General features: G+C 37.9%; 1 protein-coding gene across 3 annotated transcripts; it reads left to right on the top strand.

Annotated features, from left to right (window-relative positions):
• Positions 1-1,892: 1,892 nt before the first annotated feature.
• LOC113669151 (cytochrome P450 4F4) lies at positions 1,893-16,488 on the top strand. Of its 3 annotated transcripts, none has more exons than XM_089200442.1 (15): positions 1,893-2,179; positions 6,908-7,163; positions 9,382-9,568; positions 10,108-10,235; positions 10,663-10,782; positions 11,558-11,616; positions 11,979-12,111; positions 12,594-12,659; positions 12,887-12,974; positions 13,593-13,695; positions 14,007-14,137; positions 14,399-14,463; positions 14,829-14,911; positions 15,341-15,406; positions 15,749-16,488. In XM_089200442.1, the coding sequence occupies exons 2-15, from the start codon at positions 6,981-6,983 to the stop codon at positions 15,909-15,911; spliced, it is 1,575 nt and encodes a 524-aa protein (XP_089056568.1). In that variant the 5' UTR covers positions 1,893-2,179; positions 6,908-6,980; the 3' UTR covers positions 15,912-16,488. The 3 variants fall into 3 exon arrangements, with proteins under 3 accessions (XP_089056568.1, XP_089056566.1, XP_089056567.1); XM_089200440.1 differs by lacking the exon at positions 1,893-2,179 and adding an exon at positions 6,231-6,580; XM_089200441.1 differs by lacking the exon at positions 1,893-2,179 and having other exon boundaries at positions 6,716-7,163.
• The last annotated feature ends 706 nt before the right edge of the window (positions 16,489-17,194 follow it).

Raw genomic sequence — 17,194 nt, 5'->3', positions numbered from 1 at the left:
CTTTCTGTTGTTGGTTTCAGCCTTGAACACTGAAATGTACTTCTTTGGGTTAACTAAAGAGACGAATGAATCGTGAGCGAGAGATAATAATCTCTTGATTGTGAACTAACTAAGGATATATTCAATGAGGTTCGCCAAGACTTGATATATTTAGCATGATGACGTTCATAGATAATCACAAATTGAAAACCTGCCAGAACGTGGTTTAACAGTCAGGGAAAATTACGTCGGGATTAAATTACTTAAGTATTTAGACCTTTCCACTTTGCGTGTTTGGTTGCGTATCTTGCCCACTGCGTGCAAATATGGCAGTTGTTCAGCACTGTTGTGATACCTGCTGTGAAGATAACAGGAAGCACCTGAGCGTTTCAATTAAACTGGAACGAAAAACATCCAGGAAAAAGGGAAACTTCAATGATATCAACTGTCTCCCGGATATTCTCATGGCTCTTGTAAAATTTTCTTCGGCGCACCAACTGCACTCGTGCTTCCGTGCCCTCGCTAAACGTCTGCAAATTCTCGCATGCTGTAATAAATTTAATTTGATCTGCTGCAACCATACTAGTTGTTTTAATCTGAATGCCGTAAATTGGTATGGATTCAAATACATCTCGCGTGGCATAGAGATGCAGTTCCTCTAACGAAAATTATTATCTTACGTGGAGCAGAGATGGAGTTCCTTTAACGACAAATATGGCGTTTGAGTGTAGAAAGATTACACATGTTCTGTATGGAGAAATGAACTTTCAGAATACTTTCTTCTCACCACTTGTGTTTCTTAAGCCTCGCCACTCAGAAACTAAATTCATGAACAGCTCCCAGCCGAAAATTAAGTTAAGAGGTAATTCAAGGATAGTCGCAGATTCTTTAAAGGATCATTCTATCATCAAGTTGATTGAATGAACCTTGAAGTTTATTCAGTAATAGTAGATTTCCATTTCCTGAATTGCGTCCAGTTTGTATTGTATTAATAATAAATTTGTCGTCAATATTCCTTATCTTTACTCAAGGTTGATTACAACTTAATTTCGTTTTGATAACCTTATCACAAGTTTGACGCGTGCCTGGTTGAACCACGAAGCCAAATGTTCAGACAACGTGCGTTTACGATGTACTTTGGTGTAGATTAAAAAGTATTTTAATCAAATCCATGCTGATATAATCGAACTTCTGACTGCAATAAAGTCGTTCTGCTGACAAATATCAGCACATTGAATGGTAGCGAAAACGGTTTTATACTAAAAGCAAACCAGTCTGAACCAGGCTTGAAGTATAGCTAAATATTTCCTAGCATCTTCCTGTTTACTTGCAAATCACAGATGATAGAAGCCAAACAACATCTGTCACTTCCATTAACCACACGGCACGCGACCAGAAATTCTTACCACGCCTCCTACAGGTTATCAGACATTCTAAAGCGTTTGATCTCATAAAGTTTAATAGGAAAATTACAGTCATATGTGCGCTTTAGTACACTACAATAAATTGATATCACGTAGTTTGCCTCGAGGAAATTATCTGAACTACTGTCAAACGTTCTTCGACCGCAAAAACGGCTAAATGTGTTGACCTTATTAATCACAATGACGACGATAGAGCCATTTATTGATGCATGGTTATTTTGATATTCATTTGTAGAAAAATTAGTGTTTTTAGGAAAATATATTCAACTTCAAGTAGAGTCTATAGAGAGTAAGGGCAAGCAGAGCGTCAAGTTGATTTTGACCCAAATGATAAGTTATTTGCATTAATGAGTTTAACTGAGTACGTGCTTGGTGAGATTAGTCTGTTTGTGTCAAAATTTCACTTTTGCCGAGCTCTCGCGTTGATTTTTTCAATTATCGATCGGCGGGTAGCATCTACGACTGGCTTCTAATTTCTTCTCCCTTTTTTTCTATTTGTATTTTTTTGTTTGTTTAGCGTAGCCCATCAGTTGGTTAATTGTGTTTCTTGGGGACTATACGTGAACAGCATATGTTATAAATTGCTCTCTCATAGTACATTAAGTCTGGAACAAATCTTTTATTTCACTGAAAATGATCGCAATGTAATATAAGCCCGTTTAAGAGATAAACAGAACCTGGGTGAGCAGCGAGCTGCCAAAGAAGAATATTAAAGAAGTGAAGAAGGGTTCTGTGGCAGTGACCATATGTATTTCAGGACGGAACGAAGACAATGAGTAAGTGGTCATTGGGTGAGTGTTATTCCCCTTCGTATCCAGATTATGAAATGGCACAAAATAATCAGCCTATGGACTGAGTCGCTGAATTTACTTCAGGGAAGCTCTTTGAGTACGAGTAGTGTCAGAAACGACATGAATCAGCCGAAGTACTTTTTGCTTAGGTTTTTTTTTATTTGTATCGTTTGCATTTTTTCGTTCCTCAATCAAAACCACTAACCTGAAGTTCGAAAACCAATAATATAAGATATATTATTGGTTAATTGCACAAGGTCTCGAAACGACGGATAGTCGTATTCGCAAGCGGTTTTCGTGTTTTTGTCGACAGTATTTCCAAGTTTTGTATCTAACAAGATTCAGTTGAAACTTGAGGTCGGCATTAAGTTGGACGACAACCGGCTTTCCAGTACTCGTGGTTTTGGATAATCTGCTATAACGAGGCTTTAAGAATCGATCTGAATGTCGGCTGCAAGGCAAATTATCTTGAATACTTCAATTGTCAACAAATTGCAGAACATGCAGTTTTCGAGTTCTCCCTTTTTCTTCCTTAGGGAAGGTACGTTTTTTCTTGGGGGGGGGGGGGAGGGCTGGGGCCTCAGAGGGGAGGGTCATCAGTGAAAGTGAGCACCAAAGGGGGAGGGCCATACCCTCTTTTTCAGCTATTCAAGGGGAAGGTCACACCTTTTCCAGAATTTTTAATAGGGATATTTGTGATGTTATTTTCCATTTTTCTTTAACAGACTAAGTTTTTTCTTTTCAACTTGTTTCTTTTAATTCAGTGCAGATACTAGTTTTACAAGGTTACTGGGTGTCTACATGTATATTATACTTCCATATTAAAACTTCATCTATATAAAAAAAAAGTAAAGCCCGGATCCCATACTGATCGTTCGCATTTTCTTGTTTCAGCGCGCACATATTCAATATCGAGATTTATTCATATTCAAACATTTTGCGTTTACAAGCAAAATGTCGAAAAATGTTCTGAGGTTTCTATGGCATGGAGCATACCATGTGGTAGTGAGGGGAGGGTCACACTTTTGTCAGTCACCTAAAAGTGGGGGGGGCCAGGAATTTTTTAATCAAAACATGAGGGAGGGCCAACACTTTCTTTCGGAAAAAATACCAAAATTCCCCATCCCTCCCCCCCCAAGAAAAAACGTACCTTCCCTTAATCCAGAAAACGCTCAGTATGAAATGGGGGGGGGGGGGAATTTTTTTTTTTGGCTCTCATGCGTCGAAAAGTGGGTTTTCCTGCGTGCTTAGTCATTTTTGTTTGCTCTTGTTAATGTTGGTTTTCAAGTGTTGTCGTTATAATCTTTTTATTGAGCCTACTGATTTAAAAAGGAAAGAAAAAAAAAAGCGGCACTTATTTTTAGAAACTTCTTTCGAAATTCTGCACAGCTATCTAGTTTCCCTCGACTGATTCCATATGTTCTGTTTGAGGTTAATGTCCCCAACCTCAACAGGCAAAAGTCCAAGTCGCATATTTCTACTGACTTTTCATTGCGGAAAACGTGTTTCAAGGTGAGCTTTCCAACAGGTTATGTCATTTTCTGAGAGTGATAACGTAACATCTCGTTAAACGCAGTTAAGATTCATGATGAGACTTGAGCTACATGTTGTGATACGAGGGATCCTCTGAATTCTTTCCAATTTTGACATAGTTTGCAAATTTAAGAGTGTTCTCGATCACGAGTTCTTTAAACATCTGTATGTTTACTGTAATTACAGCTAATTAAGGCAGTCACTAAGATGATGTTCATCAAACTTATTCTTGTCGGCGCCAGAAGACAGCATGCACAAATCCCAGTCAAAGCGAGAGTACCTATAGCAAGTATTACGTGATAAAACAAATTAATTCCATTTCACAAATTGGCTTGGCATAAGATTTAAGGTAAACTCTCGAGCGCTGGCAAACCCGCAAGATAACTTTGTGGTTACGACCGGAAAATGACGATCTCAGAGACTTACTTTAGCCAATCAAGCGCCCAAGTGATTATCATCTTAAAACTTAGCAACTGAAAATTGCCGTTCAATTACTTAGTGATTGATCAAATTCAAACAGGGCTAGTGTATGGCTTGATTTTGCAATCCCTAAAGAGATTTGGAGTAGAGTAGGACACAGTCAATTTAAAACAAAATTGACGAGTTTATGGGTTGAGCAGATTACTCTTGTACAGAATCACCATGGTGAAAGAAAAAAAAACATGTATCACAGTAATAAATAATGCCCTTAACAGAGCACATGCAATTTTAAATTGCATCGTTTATGGTTAAAACAATTCGACGCCAGAAGAAAGTTTGTAGCATAAGCAAATGAAGGGAGCGTCTAACTGTTTCGAATGAAGCCTGCGGATCCTTATATTGAGTAGCATGATCTAATCTCGAAACTGACACATGGAAAGCATTGTTATTCAGTCATGCCTGATAATTCCATCTCGTCCCAAGGAGATGCCGAACATAGCCTATCTTCCTCTCTGAAGTGAGAAGAAATAACACTGGGAATAAGCCGGCTTAAGGCGATTATCACTCGTTTCATTCAGCTAGAATCGGTCAAAAAGCTCATGATTATAGATGAGTTCCTAATACAAGATCTCTGTACCGATGTAAGACTTCCTTGCTATAGGAAAATTGAGAGAAAGCAAAGCATTACACTACAACCAATTCGAGCGAAAAAAGAGTTGAAAGCGGCAGCAACAGTTAGATAAAGAAAATAAACTTAAAAATGCAATCAAACTTAGAGAGCTACTAAGTCAAGTGCAACAACCTTTAAGTAGTTGGAAAACCACAAATGCCACTGTTAGTGAAAAGCAGACATTGTTCATCATATGCCGTGTTGTTATGAACAAGTCCATCCCATGATTCTCAGATACATGTCGGAATGCCATCCGTCAGAATAGTCGAGGAGCTTGGTAAAAAAATCTTCATTTGGAAACGGAATCGAAATAAGGCTGATACAAATCAATCAAAAAGACTGTCTGAAGGCGGGGTTGTTCAGGAATCACCTAAATTTCGGCTATAAAAACTAAAGGAGGCCGGTAAACAATGATTTGACAAAGTACCTGGCTAATGTCGTAGACACATGGCCGTCTGTGTTGCTAAAGCTTTAAACTCAGAAAACAAGGCCATTTGTCTCAGTTAAGCGTGTTCGAACACAACGTTGCTCTGAAGTTGGCTCAGTACGGCTCGAATCTCCAGGTTACTTTTTATGCATAATTTTTTTTTTCCTTAGAAAACTGATGTAAATTTTATAAATAATTTAGGGGGATTATGGCATTTTGTTAGGGTTGGTCTAACTGTGAACCGTAAACTGAGCCACTTCCCATGACTGATATCGTAGCACTGAAATTGAAAAGTGACAAGAACTTCCCTTCAATGTGTTTCCGTATTCCTTTTCTAACCCTAAGTAAATTTGCAACTTGAATTCATCAGTGAAAATAAGTGTTAGGAAGGTGCATATGTAATCCACTGAAAATCAGCCGGTCAATAAGGATTATTACTTACGCAAGATATTTTTGCTCAAGTTCACCAAATGCTAGGATCAAATTTGGTTATATTTATCTTCAAGATGTTGAGAAACATGAGGCTTGAAATTGGCGCAAAATATTACACTATTTTATGCAACTATAGGCAACTAATGAGAACCCTTTAAACGTTACGATACCAAAACCGCATAAACCATACTTTCAAAAAATGCGTGAGAAACATAGATATGAGATATGTTTAGTTAACCAGACTTATAATCTGAGCTTAATGGGAGGTCATGGACCTTAAAGAGGTTTCAAAAACAACCTAAAGATATCACTTACGATTTTCATCTCAGTGCGAACGACTCTTACCGCATTCCATCAATACCAGTGCCATCGGCTGCGGCTTGAAGGATTTGTCATTTTCAAAGAGGGGTCAAGCTCTAAGGAATGGATACGTGATTCTGACATTACAAACCTCAAAACAGAAAAGCATTCGTTGTTCTATGTAAAGACATCACTGTGTTATGTATCTATTTCTGTCTCAACGTTTCTTTTATGACTGACTTAATAATAGATTGTCATTGAGCATCAAACATAACCGCTGTGCGGACACATGATACCAAACTTAATCTCCTCTCACAACATAGTCGCAAGATACACAGTAACATATAATGCATTCCTCGTGGTCAATGATCGTGCGTAATGCGGAATGCGCCCATAGTTGCTAGGATGTGGAATATTTCCAGACGTTTTCTGACAAGGAAAACCCAAAATTCCGCCGCCTCGTTCTCAGCGGAAGCTCGTTATAAAAGCATCTACCTTGATCTCGCACGGTACAATCAGTGTAGGTTTTCAAAGGCTTGCGAGCGACTTCCCTTTGCAATATTGTTGTCTGTTTCAAGGAGTCGCTTTTTCCAGCGATCATAAGGTAGGTTGAAAACAAATTTCAATCTGGTTAATATTCACTTCTTAATTAGGCAGGTAGTGGTAGGAACCAGATGCTGACAGAAAGGGATATTAATTAAAAAGATTTAACATTCTTAGAAAATCAAATATACCCATTATCTTATGGCTCGTTTGTCCGCCTTCGCGATAGCGGCATTGAGTGATCGAAAGTTGGAGCGTGATAAGCGCACGTGGGCCGCTGAGACAGTTTCCCTTACGGCAAGAATGTACCAGTGTTTAACAGATACCGCACACCTTCAATTTTCTTGAGCCTAGTTAATCTCTCTTTTCGTAATCTTCGTCTTTTTAGGTAATTGTTGGCGTTCTCACTAATCAACGATTAGTGTCAGCGGAGTACTCCGCACGCAATCTTTCTATCAAAAATGTTTGTAGTGCTCGAGTGGCCCTCTTTGTCATGGACGCCGCTCTCTTTCCTACTGTCTGTATTTGCAATCGCAGTCTTCAGCATCGCAGTTTCTTTCATCTTTGTTCTGGGAAGAGCTTACTCTCAAGTCCGTAACTTTGATGGTCCACCATGCCATCTAATCAAAGGACATTTAGAACAGGTAAGATTGAGTAAGACCATATTTGGTCTTTGACATTCGCTATCTTTATATTGTATATTGCCGCTTTGCTCATAAATTGTGTGCCCTATTTAGGATTTAAAAAGATATTCCTTGCAAATGATTTGTTTGACGTTGCACTTCACTATGAAGAGGACACAAAGTAGAATAGCATCTTAAGCCCATGTCCGTTACACTACCGTCAAAAATTTAAGTATTCGCCATGATAAGCTTCCACCAGGGCGAATCGAGCATTTTTTGATGAAAATCACTTCGGACGATTACTTTTTTAAATCTACGAGAGATCAAGTCTCACGAGCGTTGTGATCCATTGCATTCCAAGCTGATCCTGCTTTCTATAGCATAAGCGCCTAAGAGAAACCCTCTTACTAACGTTCTTGGACGAGATTTTTCACTAGTAGTGAGTTGGAAAACCGAGCAAATGGGGTTTTGCAGAATTTAACCAAGGTTACTAAGCTCACAGATTTTTTAAGTTATCAAACTTTATATTTTAAATAATGAGATAAAAGTCAGTGAGGAAGTCGCCAAATTTACTGCCAAAATTATGGAAGCTTAAGGCTTTGTTAGGGAAAATGTGCTGTCCTCTTCTAGATTCCGAAAATATATTGTTTTTAGCTAGTTTGGGAAACAATGATATCAAATGAATCTAATCTGTTCTTTAGCAGAAAAATCAAATGAGTCTCATTTGGTAGTAATAAGCCCTGACTCGTATGTCTTTCCTCGCTTTAACAATTAAACAAAGCATTTCCGGTTTACTTTGATGTGAACGTTAAATAAAGTCCGGACTTGTTTACTCAGTGACCGCAATGCCCTAAGGCAGCGAACCGCAAAAATACAACTGACATAATAGTTTCCGCCTGTTGCAACCTTTTGAAAGTCAAAACAATCGATAAGGAGGTGCTGTTTGCTTACTGGTGTTTGTTTACGTGTTAAACTTGGCGCCTGTCGAATGTAGACCATGTGCGAAGTAACACACTTTTTCCAGGGCGCCAAAGTAGACCCTTTTGTCACATAAAAAGTGTAGATCAATTAAAAAGTTAAGCCATCGGATTTTTAATTTTTTTACATGGTGGCCATAACCTTGTGGTTGTTTTCAGTACTGAAAAAGTATTTTGTTTAAAACACTGCAGGATTCTGTTGCACCATGCAATATTTGAACCAAACGTCATTTTAGATCTTTATAGCTCCATGACGAGGGGATTCGCTTGACGCGGAAAGGGAAACGTGGGAATTTGCTTTTCATAAATGCACAGTGAACGCTCAATTCATACAACAGTCTCGAAACCAGAATAACTACTTTCTGTGTGAAGATAAGCGGGTTGGGCATAATTATGACATGAAGAGTCAGTCAGTGCATGATCTTATGGTATCCTTTTAAGCCTTTAAGTTCAAGGAAAGAGCTTTATTTTTCCTGGGGAGAAATATGCGTATCTTCAGACGCAAAGATTTGTCATTGGATCACCCAAGGTTTATTCTCTTCAGACGTTCAGTTTTAGTAGGCTGTTCCGTTCAGTTTTCGTGGTTTAGAGGTATTATCCTTGTCATGTACATACGTCATCACACCTTATAATCACATACTTTTGGGTTGACATTATGAATAAGTGATGTATGTCACTGGCGATAAGAGATCAGCTTAAGAGGGTGGTTTGTTTTATTTGTCAGCCAACGTAGTGCTTCACATGCTTAAAATTAGGGAACAAACACTGAGAGTTAATGACCACGTGGTTCCACTGAGACGATCAGGGGTTTGAGTAATCATCACTTGTTCTTCGGTAGTATCAGTGTAATGGAGCATTTATAAACTTCCAATTAGAAATGATTTGTAATTAGAATTGTGGCAGTTACTTAATCCTGTTGATTCGGTTATTATAATGTGTGTTACATGAAGTGTGCGCCAGGGGTTATATCAGCTTTTATTGGAACCTATTAGCAGGACTGATGTTGTATCTTCTTAGCTTGTTTTCTACAAGCTTATACTTCTAGAAGCCTTATAACCGCTTACTCCATAAACGTAAACAAAAACGTGTTCAAGGTCGTAGCAAATAAATATTTGGTCACCCAAACTATGTGTACATTCCCTCAAGGCACGCACCTAGACCAAACATACTTTTTTACTTATAGCAAAAAATGTCGCTTGTATAACGAAATCAAGTCAAAGGGTAACGGTTGTTCTTAAATTTACCCTTAATGTTTACCGCAGGCTACATTCGATGGTCAAGGGCTTCGTTTTCACCAAAAGTGTACAGAGCTTTACAAGACAGCTTATCGTGTTTGGTTTGGACCTTTAAAGTCGGCGGTCGTTCTCTGTCACCCTGATGCTGTGAAACCGTTGCTGGCGACCACTTTTAAAGATCGAACTGTCAGCCGCCTGTTGGCTGCATTTCTAGGTACATCAATCGACAGTGTTTATACTTGAGATAGAAAAAATGAAAACAAACAAGTGTTTTGTATTGGTTCTCAAATCTTGAAAGAAAATTCTAAATTGTTTACGTCTTTATTTTTTAGCTCGTGTTATTAGATCAATTCACAGCCTTTCTTTAAAAATAAAATAAAGAAATGATTCTCGCTGATGCGCTGCAATTTTCAATCCGCTGGTCGAATGAAATTCCTTTACGGGAAAAAGGAACCCTCTTAAATTTGCCTCGCTCCCTATGTATGGCTTCGTTGCTCAGTTGGAGCTTAAATTTTTTCCTTTTTCAGCTTTGTGTTTCTGCAATTTCTGAGATTGCAGCTCACCTGCGAAGATAATCGCGTTGTTTTATTCAGTCGGAGGATTAATCACGAGCTGAATTACCATAATGGAGAGCTTCAAGTTAGTTTTTTCCCGCGGCTAGACTGTTTTGTATCTGTAGTCGGTCAACGTTTTCCTTTTTCCTTTATTTTTATATCTTTTTTAACTTTAATTGGATATTTTTCGGACTTTTAGGTGTTGGTCTCGGTCTCCAAGAAGGAGAGAGATGGAAAAATTCGCGGAGACTTCTAACTCCAGCTTTCCACTTCGAAACTATCCAACCATACATCAAGATTTTCCAAGAATCTGCAGATATTTTATTGGTAAATAGATAACTTGTATATGATAATCAAAGTCACTGGAGATAACTATTGCTCCTATTTTAATGTTTGGAAAAAAATCGGCAGAGTGGCTAATCGCTGACGCCTAACAGCGAGCGACAACGGCCAGCTGATTCAGTGAATGCCCCATATTATATAAAGGAGTGACTTCGATGCAGATGAAGTTAAGGAAACCTCGATTAACTAAGGTGTTACAAGCCTGAAGTCTTTTGTGTTTCCCAAAAATGATTAAATAAATAAATAAAAGATCAATTAAAAACAAGAACAAGCGTGAGTGAGGTTTTATATCTTTCACTGCTAAATGAACTCTAAGAAAATCGACATATTGCAAATTCAAAGATTTTCCATTTGCAGGCGTTTATATCTCTGATCAAATACATATTCACTCGATTATGTTATTACTTTTCAGGGTAAATGGGCGTCGTCCCCGAGCAGAGAGGTGGAGCTCTTTCATGATATAGGGTTGCTGACGTTTGACTCCATCTTGAAATGCGCCTTCAGTTACTGGAGTGACTGTCAAGTGAAAAGATAATTTGCTTTATTGTTTATTATTTAATTTGCATCTGACTTCTCATGAATAGTTGCACTGCGCGGAGATGTATCCAGAAATGCATGCAATAACGAAAATGGTGAAAATTCGTCAAAATCGTCAATTCCGTCAAGATGATTTCGCTTTGACGAATTTGACTAAAAATCATCAAAATCGTCAAATCCATGATTATTGACTCGGTTTGACGATAGAAAAGTGGAGAGTTGCGCTAGTTAGTGCAAAGCTAAATTGTCAACGGGCTTGACTTGATAGGGAAAGGTATCGATTTTTTTGTTTCCTCGACTCTGGCGTAAGAAAGAATCGCAGCCAACAGTTGGGAAACTTAACGATATGCTCTGAGGTAATCGTTAAAAGACCGGCGAAGGGGGTGGGGGGTGGAGGGGAAGAGAGAGGCTACGCAAATGATCTCGTCGTGGCTTTGATGCCATGTTCTGCTAATTGGTAATTCAATACAAGGGGCGTGGATTTCTTTCATGAATGTATACGCTGGGATTTGGGCTGGTAGGAAAGTCTGTCCAAAATTGGGGTGCACTCGGAAAAATTTTGCGCATTCCGAGAAGGATGGCGTTGTGTTGTTGACTTTAAGAACCGTCGATACACTTGAAGACGAGATTAGACTCGTGGGTTCTTATGGGGTGAAAATGGCCTCGGCAGAACTCTTTGCCTTTTTCTTGTGGTAATTTGTATTAAGCTGAAGGTTCAGTCAGTCATCAAGCAGGTACTTATCTCCAATGTTATTGTTTTCCTCAGCACACCTGACTCCTTCCTGAGAGCCGTTCACGAAAATACTCAAGCAATTATGGATCGGTTTCGGTAACAAAGTTTTATCATCATCATTATCACCATTTTAATTATCATCATTACCATAGTTTTCAGTTACTTACTAATCTCTCTGATCATTGACCATTTGACATGTTTTACCCTCAAAAGACCTCCAAGAAGTTTTCAAAAAATTTCAGGAAGAAGTTCTCAGATTTTGTCATGAATGTGCCGCTTTACTCCGTTGTAAACGTTTTGGAATCAAAAAAGGTTGTCTCCCTTACCAAGTTACAACATGATTTTACGTGAAATAGGAAAATCAAACCGTTTCGCTGACACTTTTTATTAACAACTTCAAGGAACATTAAGAGTTAAAAAAATTATCAAAGTGTTGATGAAACTCTTTCTCTAATCAGGACTCCTCTGCACCATTCAGATTTTGTTTACAATCTGACGTCCGCGGGAAGAAGGTTCAAAAAGAATTCTGAGATTGTTGGTCGCAAGGCAGATGAAATTATCAAGAAAAGAAGAAAGGCTCTGATGGAAAGGGTAATCGATAGATGATAATATAGCGAGAGCCACACATCGCTAGGCCGTTTTACTATACATGCCTTGCGACAATTCTGTTATACATTTTTGAGACTTACAGTATTATGCAAACAATAGTCATTTATTAATACATCAGCATCAATATTTCTTACTCCCCGCTTAGGAGCAATAAATATTAATTTGTTCTAAGGCTTCAACCTCGTACTTGGCCGGGCCTAACCAGTTGATGATCGAGCATAGAGACTGAATCCTCCCAGCGTATGTGCCCAAGTCAGTTTAGATTATTACCGTTTCCGAAGATCCTATGAGGATCCAGAAATATCCATCCTGCTTCCCAAATTTTTCTCATCTGCTCATTGCATTCTGCTTCAGCAAGAAACTCAACACGTGCAGAAAAAAGGGTTTCTCAAGTTCGAGCTTCCTGTGTATATTTGCATGATAAGTTCCTTGACAACACAACTGATGAAAATTTCAATTTTTAGCCAGAAGAAGAGGCTTTGAGAAGACAAGAGCATTTTGACTTCCTCGACATTCTTCTTGAAGCCAGGGTATGATTGCCTTACACCTCTGTGTGTTGACTGTTACACCTTTTATATCACGACTTTGAAGAACCAATTGAAATTCCTTAGAGGCCGTCAACAACGAACAAAGCTTCACAGATTATTTATTGATTCTTAAATCGCTGGCTCTATAACTGCCTATTATCTCTCCTGATTAGTGATATAATACCACATTTATATCATCATATTCATATTTTTCCTTTTTATTTTTTAAGCGCGATGATGGACAAGGATTAACGGATGAAGAGATTCGAGCTGAAGTAAGAACATTCATGTTTGCGGGACTTGACACGGTGACCAGCGGTAAATGCTGCTTTCATTATATTGATCAATGCATGATTCTTCGTACTTTTGGATTTTTTAGTTGGAGAATCAATCACTGGATTGTTCTCCTAACGTGATTTAGAGGAAAGGAAACTTAATCAAGGACAATTTTCGAAAAAATTTTTCCATTGCATCACTTAAAACTGATTTGATTATATCTTGACCATACGTCGAGTCAAAAATTGTGAAGATTAATTGACCCTTGAAGTCCCATTAGCGACCAAGACAGAACTTCTCCTTACAATATCAATACGATATCAAAGAGACAAGCGATGGGAATACAGAAAAATATCAATTAGGAGATTATAAGTTGATCCAATGCCAAATTCTCCAAACTAACATGTGTGGCAGACAGTAAGGAGAGTTGGTAATGAGATCTTGGGAGTTAAAGGGTTAAATGAGACTTGAACCTCTTGTGGTTTGTGTGTAGGCTAGAGTTCAAATTTTATTCTACATGTAATTGCCTTTGTTTCGAACTGATGTATCATACATAAATGTAGCTGCCCACAGTTTAACGAAAATGAAACCAATATTGAAAGAAATGAACCGCAAGATATGTATGTTGATATTTCAATATACGCTGTGTTGTTCCTACAGCAATCAGCTGGATCCTCTACTGCCTAGCACTCCACCCTGAGCACCAGCAGAAATGCCGGGAAGAAATTGATTTACTTTTTGAAAATGGAAATGATTTACAACGGTGAGTCAAACTTTGCCAAAAGGAAAAAAATCACTATACTTAGTAATTTATCTCAACAGGTGAGGAAAATTGCACTAATCTTTCGAATAAGGTCTTCACTTCGCATCCACAGTTAATGCATCGGATGTTCTCAGACCATTCCACAGACCATAAAACTATGTAACTGTGTAAAATCCAACTGAAAAACCCAAAGATTAAGATCCTTCTCATGACTGTTAAATTATAGTTGATTCGGTTCTGTTCGGTTGCCTGTGTGTTATGATATGAAATGGCGCAAGTGTTATTTCAAGCAGGGTTTTTTTCCTCCACAGAGCGGATCTCTGCAATGTTCCTTATCTCAAGCTTTGCATCAATGAGTCAATGCGTCTGTACAGTCCAGTTCCGATTATATGTCGTTTATCGGACAAGGAATATGAAATTCAAGGAAGGACCCTCCCTTCAGGTATATAAATTAAGACAGTGCATCAAGCAGATATGTCCTGGCAATATGTTCCAGAAGTGAGAATATAAAGTAAAGGAACATTTGGGGCGAGTTTGAAACTCGAGTTGCGTTCTTGCACAACTCTTGGAACTAAATCAGATGTTTTTGTGTGTGAAAAAGCTGAAAAAACTGACAATCTGGAAACAGTATTTGATAACTTGATACCAGAAGTAGATAATAAAGGCATTAGATGATTGACGATGATTAATTATTTTGACACAGGTACTTTTCTGTATGTCAACATCTTCGCTATTCATCGTAACCCTTACATTTGGAAAAATCCAGAGGTGAGTTCGCATAAAAATGCAGTCACGCGCTTCTCACAAATCACTCGAAACTGTTGCTTACCAATAATAAAAGCCTTAAGATGTTGTTACGGCTTTACTGTTCGCGTCAGTATGGCAAGCATACGTTTTTTCTCCATTCTTTTTAATTTTTGAAGAGGCTAGGATGTGGTTGTAAACGTAACAAAACATCTTTGCAAATGTTACCTAACTGCAACAATTCCTCTTACTCCATCATTCTTTTTCACCACAGCTTTATGCTAAAAGCAACCCATACAAAAAAAAGGCATGTAGGGAATGGAAGGTAGCTTGGCTGTAATTTAAATGGAATTAAATTAGCCGTCTTATGTGATTTATTTCACTCCTAGGTATTTGATCCTTTGCGGTTCACAGAGGAGAACACCAAAAAACGGCCATCGCACACTTTCATTCCCTTTTCATCCGGGAGAAGGTAAATTTCTATCTTTCAAAAATCACAAATGAGATACTACACGTTGCAGGATTTTTTACTCCGAATGTTCAGGGAACTTTGATGTGTTGATGGTATTCGGTTATTCTAATTATCCATACCTGTCTAAACTTCCAATTTCTTGTTGATTTTGTAACCAATCAGTACGAAAATATAAAATACCAAGTCTAACGGGTACGTAATTTTACTTGACCCATTAACCGCATCATGCAATCTTATGGTATAAGATGGTATGGTATCATTCAATTTGCTCTATTATAAGACTAATCTGCTCACCAGTTTTAAAAAAAGTTCCTCCGATTTTAATAGCACACACGTATTGTCATATTTCTGATGTAAAAATCAAAGTTTCCTAATTTCTGAGCACCATCCCTTCTCAGATATAAATCTCATTTCAAATTGGTGTTTCAGAAACTGTATAGGAAAGAATTTTGCAATGGCGGAGATCAAATCTACAATAGCTATGATATTGCATCGGTAAGTCAAGGAAAGTAAATAAACTATATTGCCTCAATTTTTTCGGTCGAATACAAAGGCGAAGATACTTTTTTCAGGAGAGGAGAAAGAGAAACTCATTTCGTTGTGGAGTAAAGTAGAAGTTCTTCAATAATCGGCGCATGGAATACTTTAATGGGGAGTGAAAACGTACGGTATTTTGGCATGTCGTGGGTGTAAATGTCGTGCGCGTGTAATCAAAGGGTCCTGAGACGTGTCGTCTGCCTGTCACAAGCTTGTCGCATGCCGCAAAGTTGTGCCGTGTTAATCGGCCCTGGTGTCATAGTAAATCGTATCATTTTTTTTTTATTTTCGGCATTTTAGGTTTGAGCTTACGGTTAGTGAAGATAATATGGTGTCTATGGAGGACCTTCTCACAGTGCTTGTATTACGTAGTAAGAAGGGACTAAAAGTTAACGTTACCCCAAGAGATCACAACCATAATTCACCGACGGTTTGTTCTAAACGAGCAAACATGAAGTGCTGACTCGACATTCAGGACGAGATTTCTTCCTCTTTTTTTTCAAAACAGACTGAAGCTTCAGGCTGAGTCATCAAAAGTTAAGAATGTTCAGACTCTTGCATCCTTTTTTAAAACTCAGAGAGTAGGAATCAACGCTGTACCATAAAAAAAATGCGTATACATAAATTTGAACTTCAATGTAACCAAACGGTTACCGTTACTTATTTATTTCTGCAAAACACACCGTGAGTCCGTATAAAAGTATTCTGCTGAATGGAAATTATATGCAAATAGCGATATTTTAATGAACATAGGAAATAAGGTAGGATCTCACTCACTCAAAGCTTCCTTTTATTTGCTTTTGTTATCAATGTATTCTGGACCGAGAATTGCTAAAGGAAAATCTAAAATTTATCATTTAAATATCGATATAATTACATTATTTTACATCAATATTATAGAAGCGTTTTATTTTTGTGATTAGATGGTAAAAATGCCAATCAAAATTGGCATTTTACATCTCATTTGTCTAGAATAAACAGTAGTTACTTTTTGTCATTTGTTCCAAAAATTGGGCAAATAAAAATGATGAAAATAAAAACGAATTATACCGTCATACTAGATAAATATAGTACTAAATCTTTAAGAGGCGAACTCTGTAAGAGCGGTCCAGGGTATTTCGCATCGGAAAAACGTTTTCCCTCAAACTTTGCCCAATAAACTATCTTTGGTAGCAAGTAAATAAAACCACATTAGTTTCTGGAAATACGTTAAAATAAAATTTTTAGAGCTCTCAAAAGTCAAAGCTGCTAGAGGCCCTTTTTGACCTCTTGCGACATCGAAAATTTCTTCTAATATGATTTCTTCTAATATGATGTTTGGCTGCAGAAAAATATAAAAAATCTTGCACTAATTAATTTTGTTCGCCGCGGTGACTTCAAACTTTCAGCGATTTTGCTAGCGTGACAGCCGATTGTGCAAATTAGTTCATTGAACAAACTCCGACCGTTTTATATAAGTAGCTCGATAAATCTTAGATTTTAACCATTTTAAGTTGAAAAGATAGTGGGACAGAGCTTTTAGACTACACCGATTGATACTCTAAACATTTCAAAAGGCCAGAATTTGACAAATTTTACCCTCTCGTGACGCAAGACGTCAACAACAATGCATCGAATATCATAATTTGATTAGCGCTCGCCTAACATTTTTAAAAATTTGGCTTCTGCTATTTCATGCATATTTGAGTTCTGACAGCTTACGCTATTCAAACCTGTACGAACATTTCAGAACCAAACAACAGGATT

Source organism: Pocillopora damicornis, chromosome 3 (genome assembly GCF_964200805.1).
Source record: "Pocillopora damicornis chromosome 3, jaPocDami1.2, whole genome shotgun sequence".
NCBI lineage: Eukaryota > Metazoa > Cnidaria > Anthozoa > Scleractinia > Pocilloporidae > Pocillopora > Pocillopora damicornis.
Note: the sequence above shows the minus strand (reverse complement) of the source record. Positions and strands in the feature narration are given on the sequence as shown.

Excerpts from the sequence above, each read along its gene's own strand:
- LOC113669151 (XM_089200442.1), top strand. The coding sequence starts at position 6,981 with ATGTTTGTAGTGCTCGAGTGGCCCTCTTTGTCATGGACGCCGCTCTCT. Across the intron at positions 14,912-15,340 it reads CCCTTTTCATCCGGGAGAAG|AAACTGTATAGGAAAGAATT; the intron begins GTAAATTTCTAT and ends TTGGTGTTTCAG. Across the intron at positions 15,407-15,748 it reads ATAGCTATGATATTGCATCG|GTTTGAGCTTACGGTTAGTG; the intron begins GTAAGTCAAGGA and ends TCGGCATTTTAG.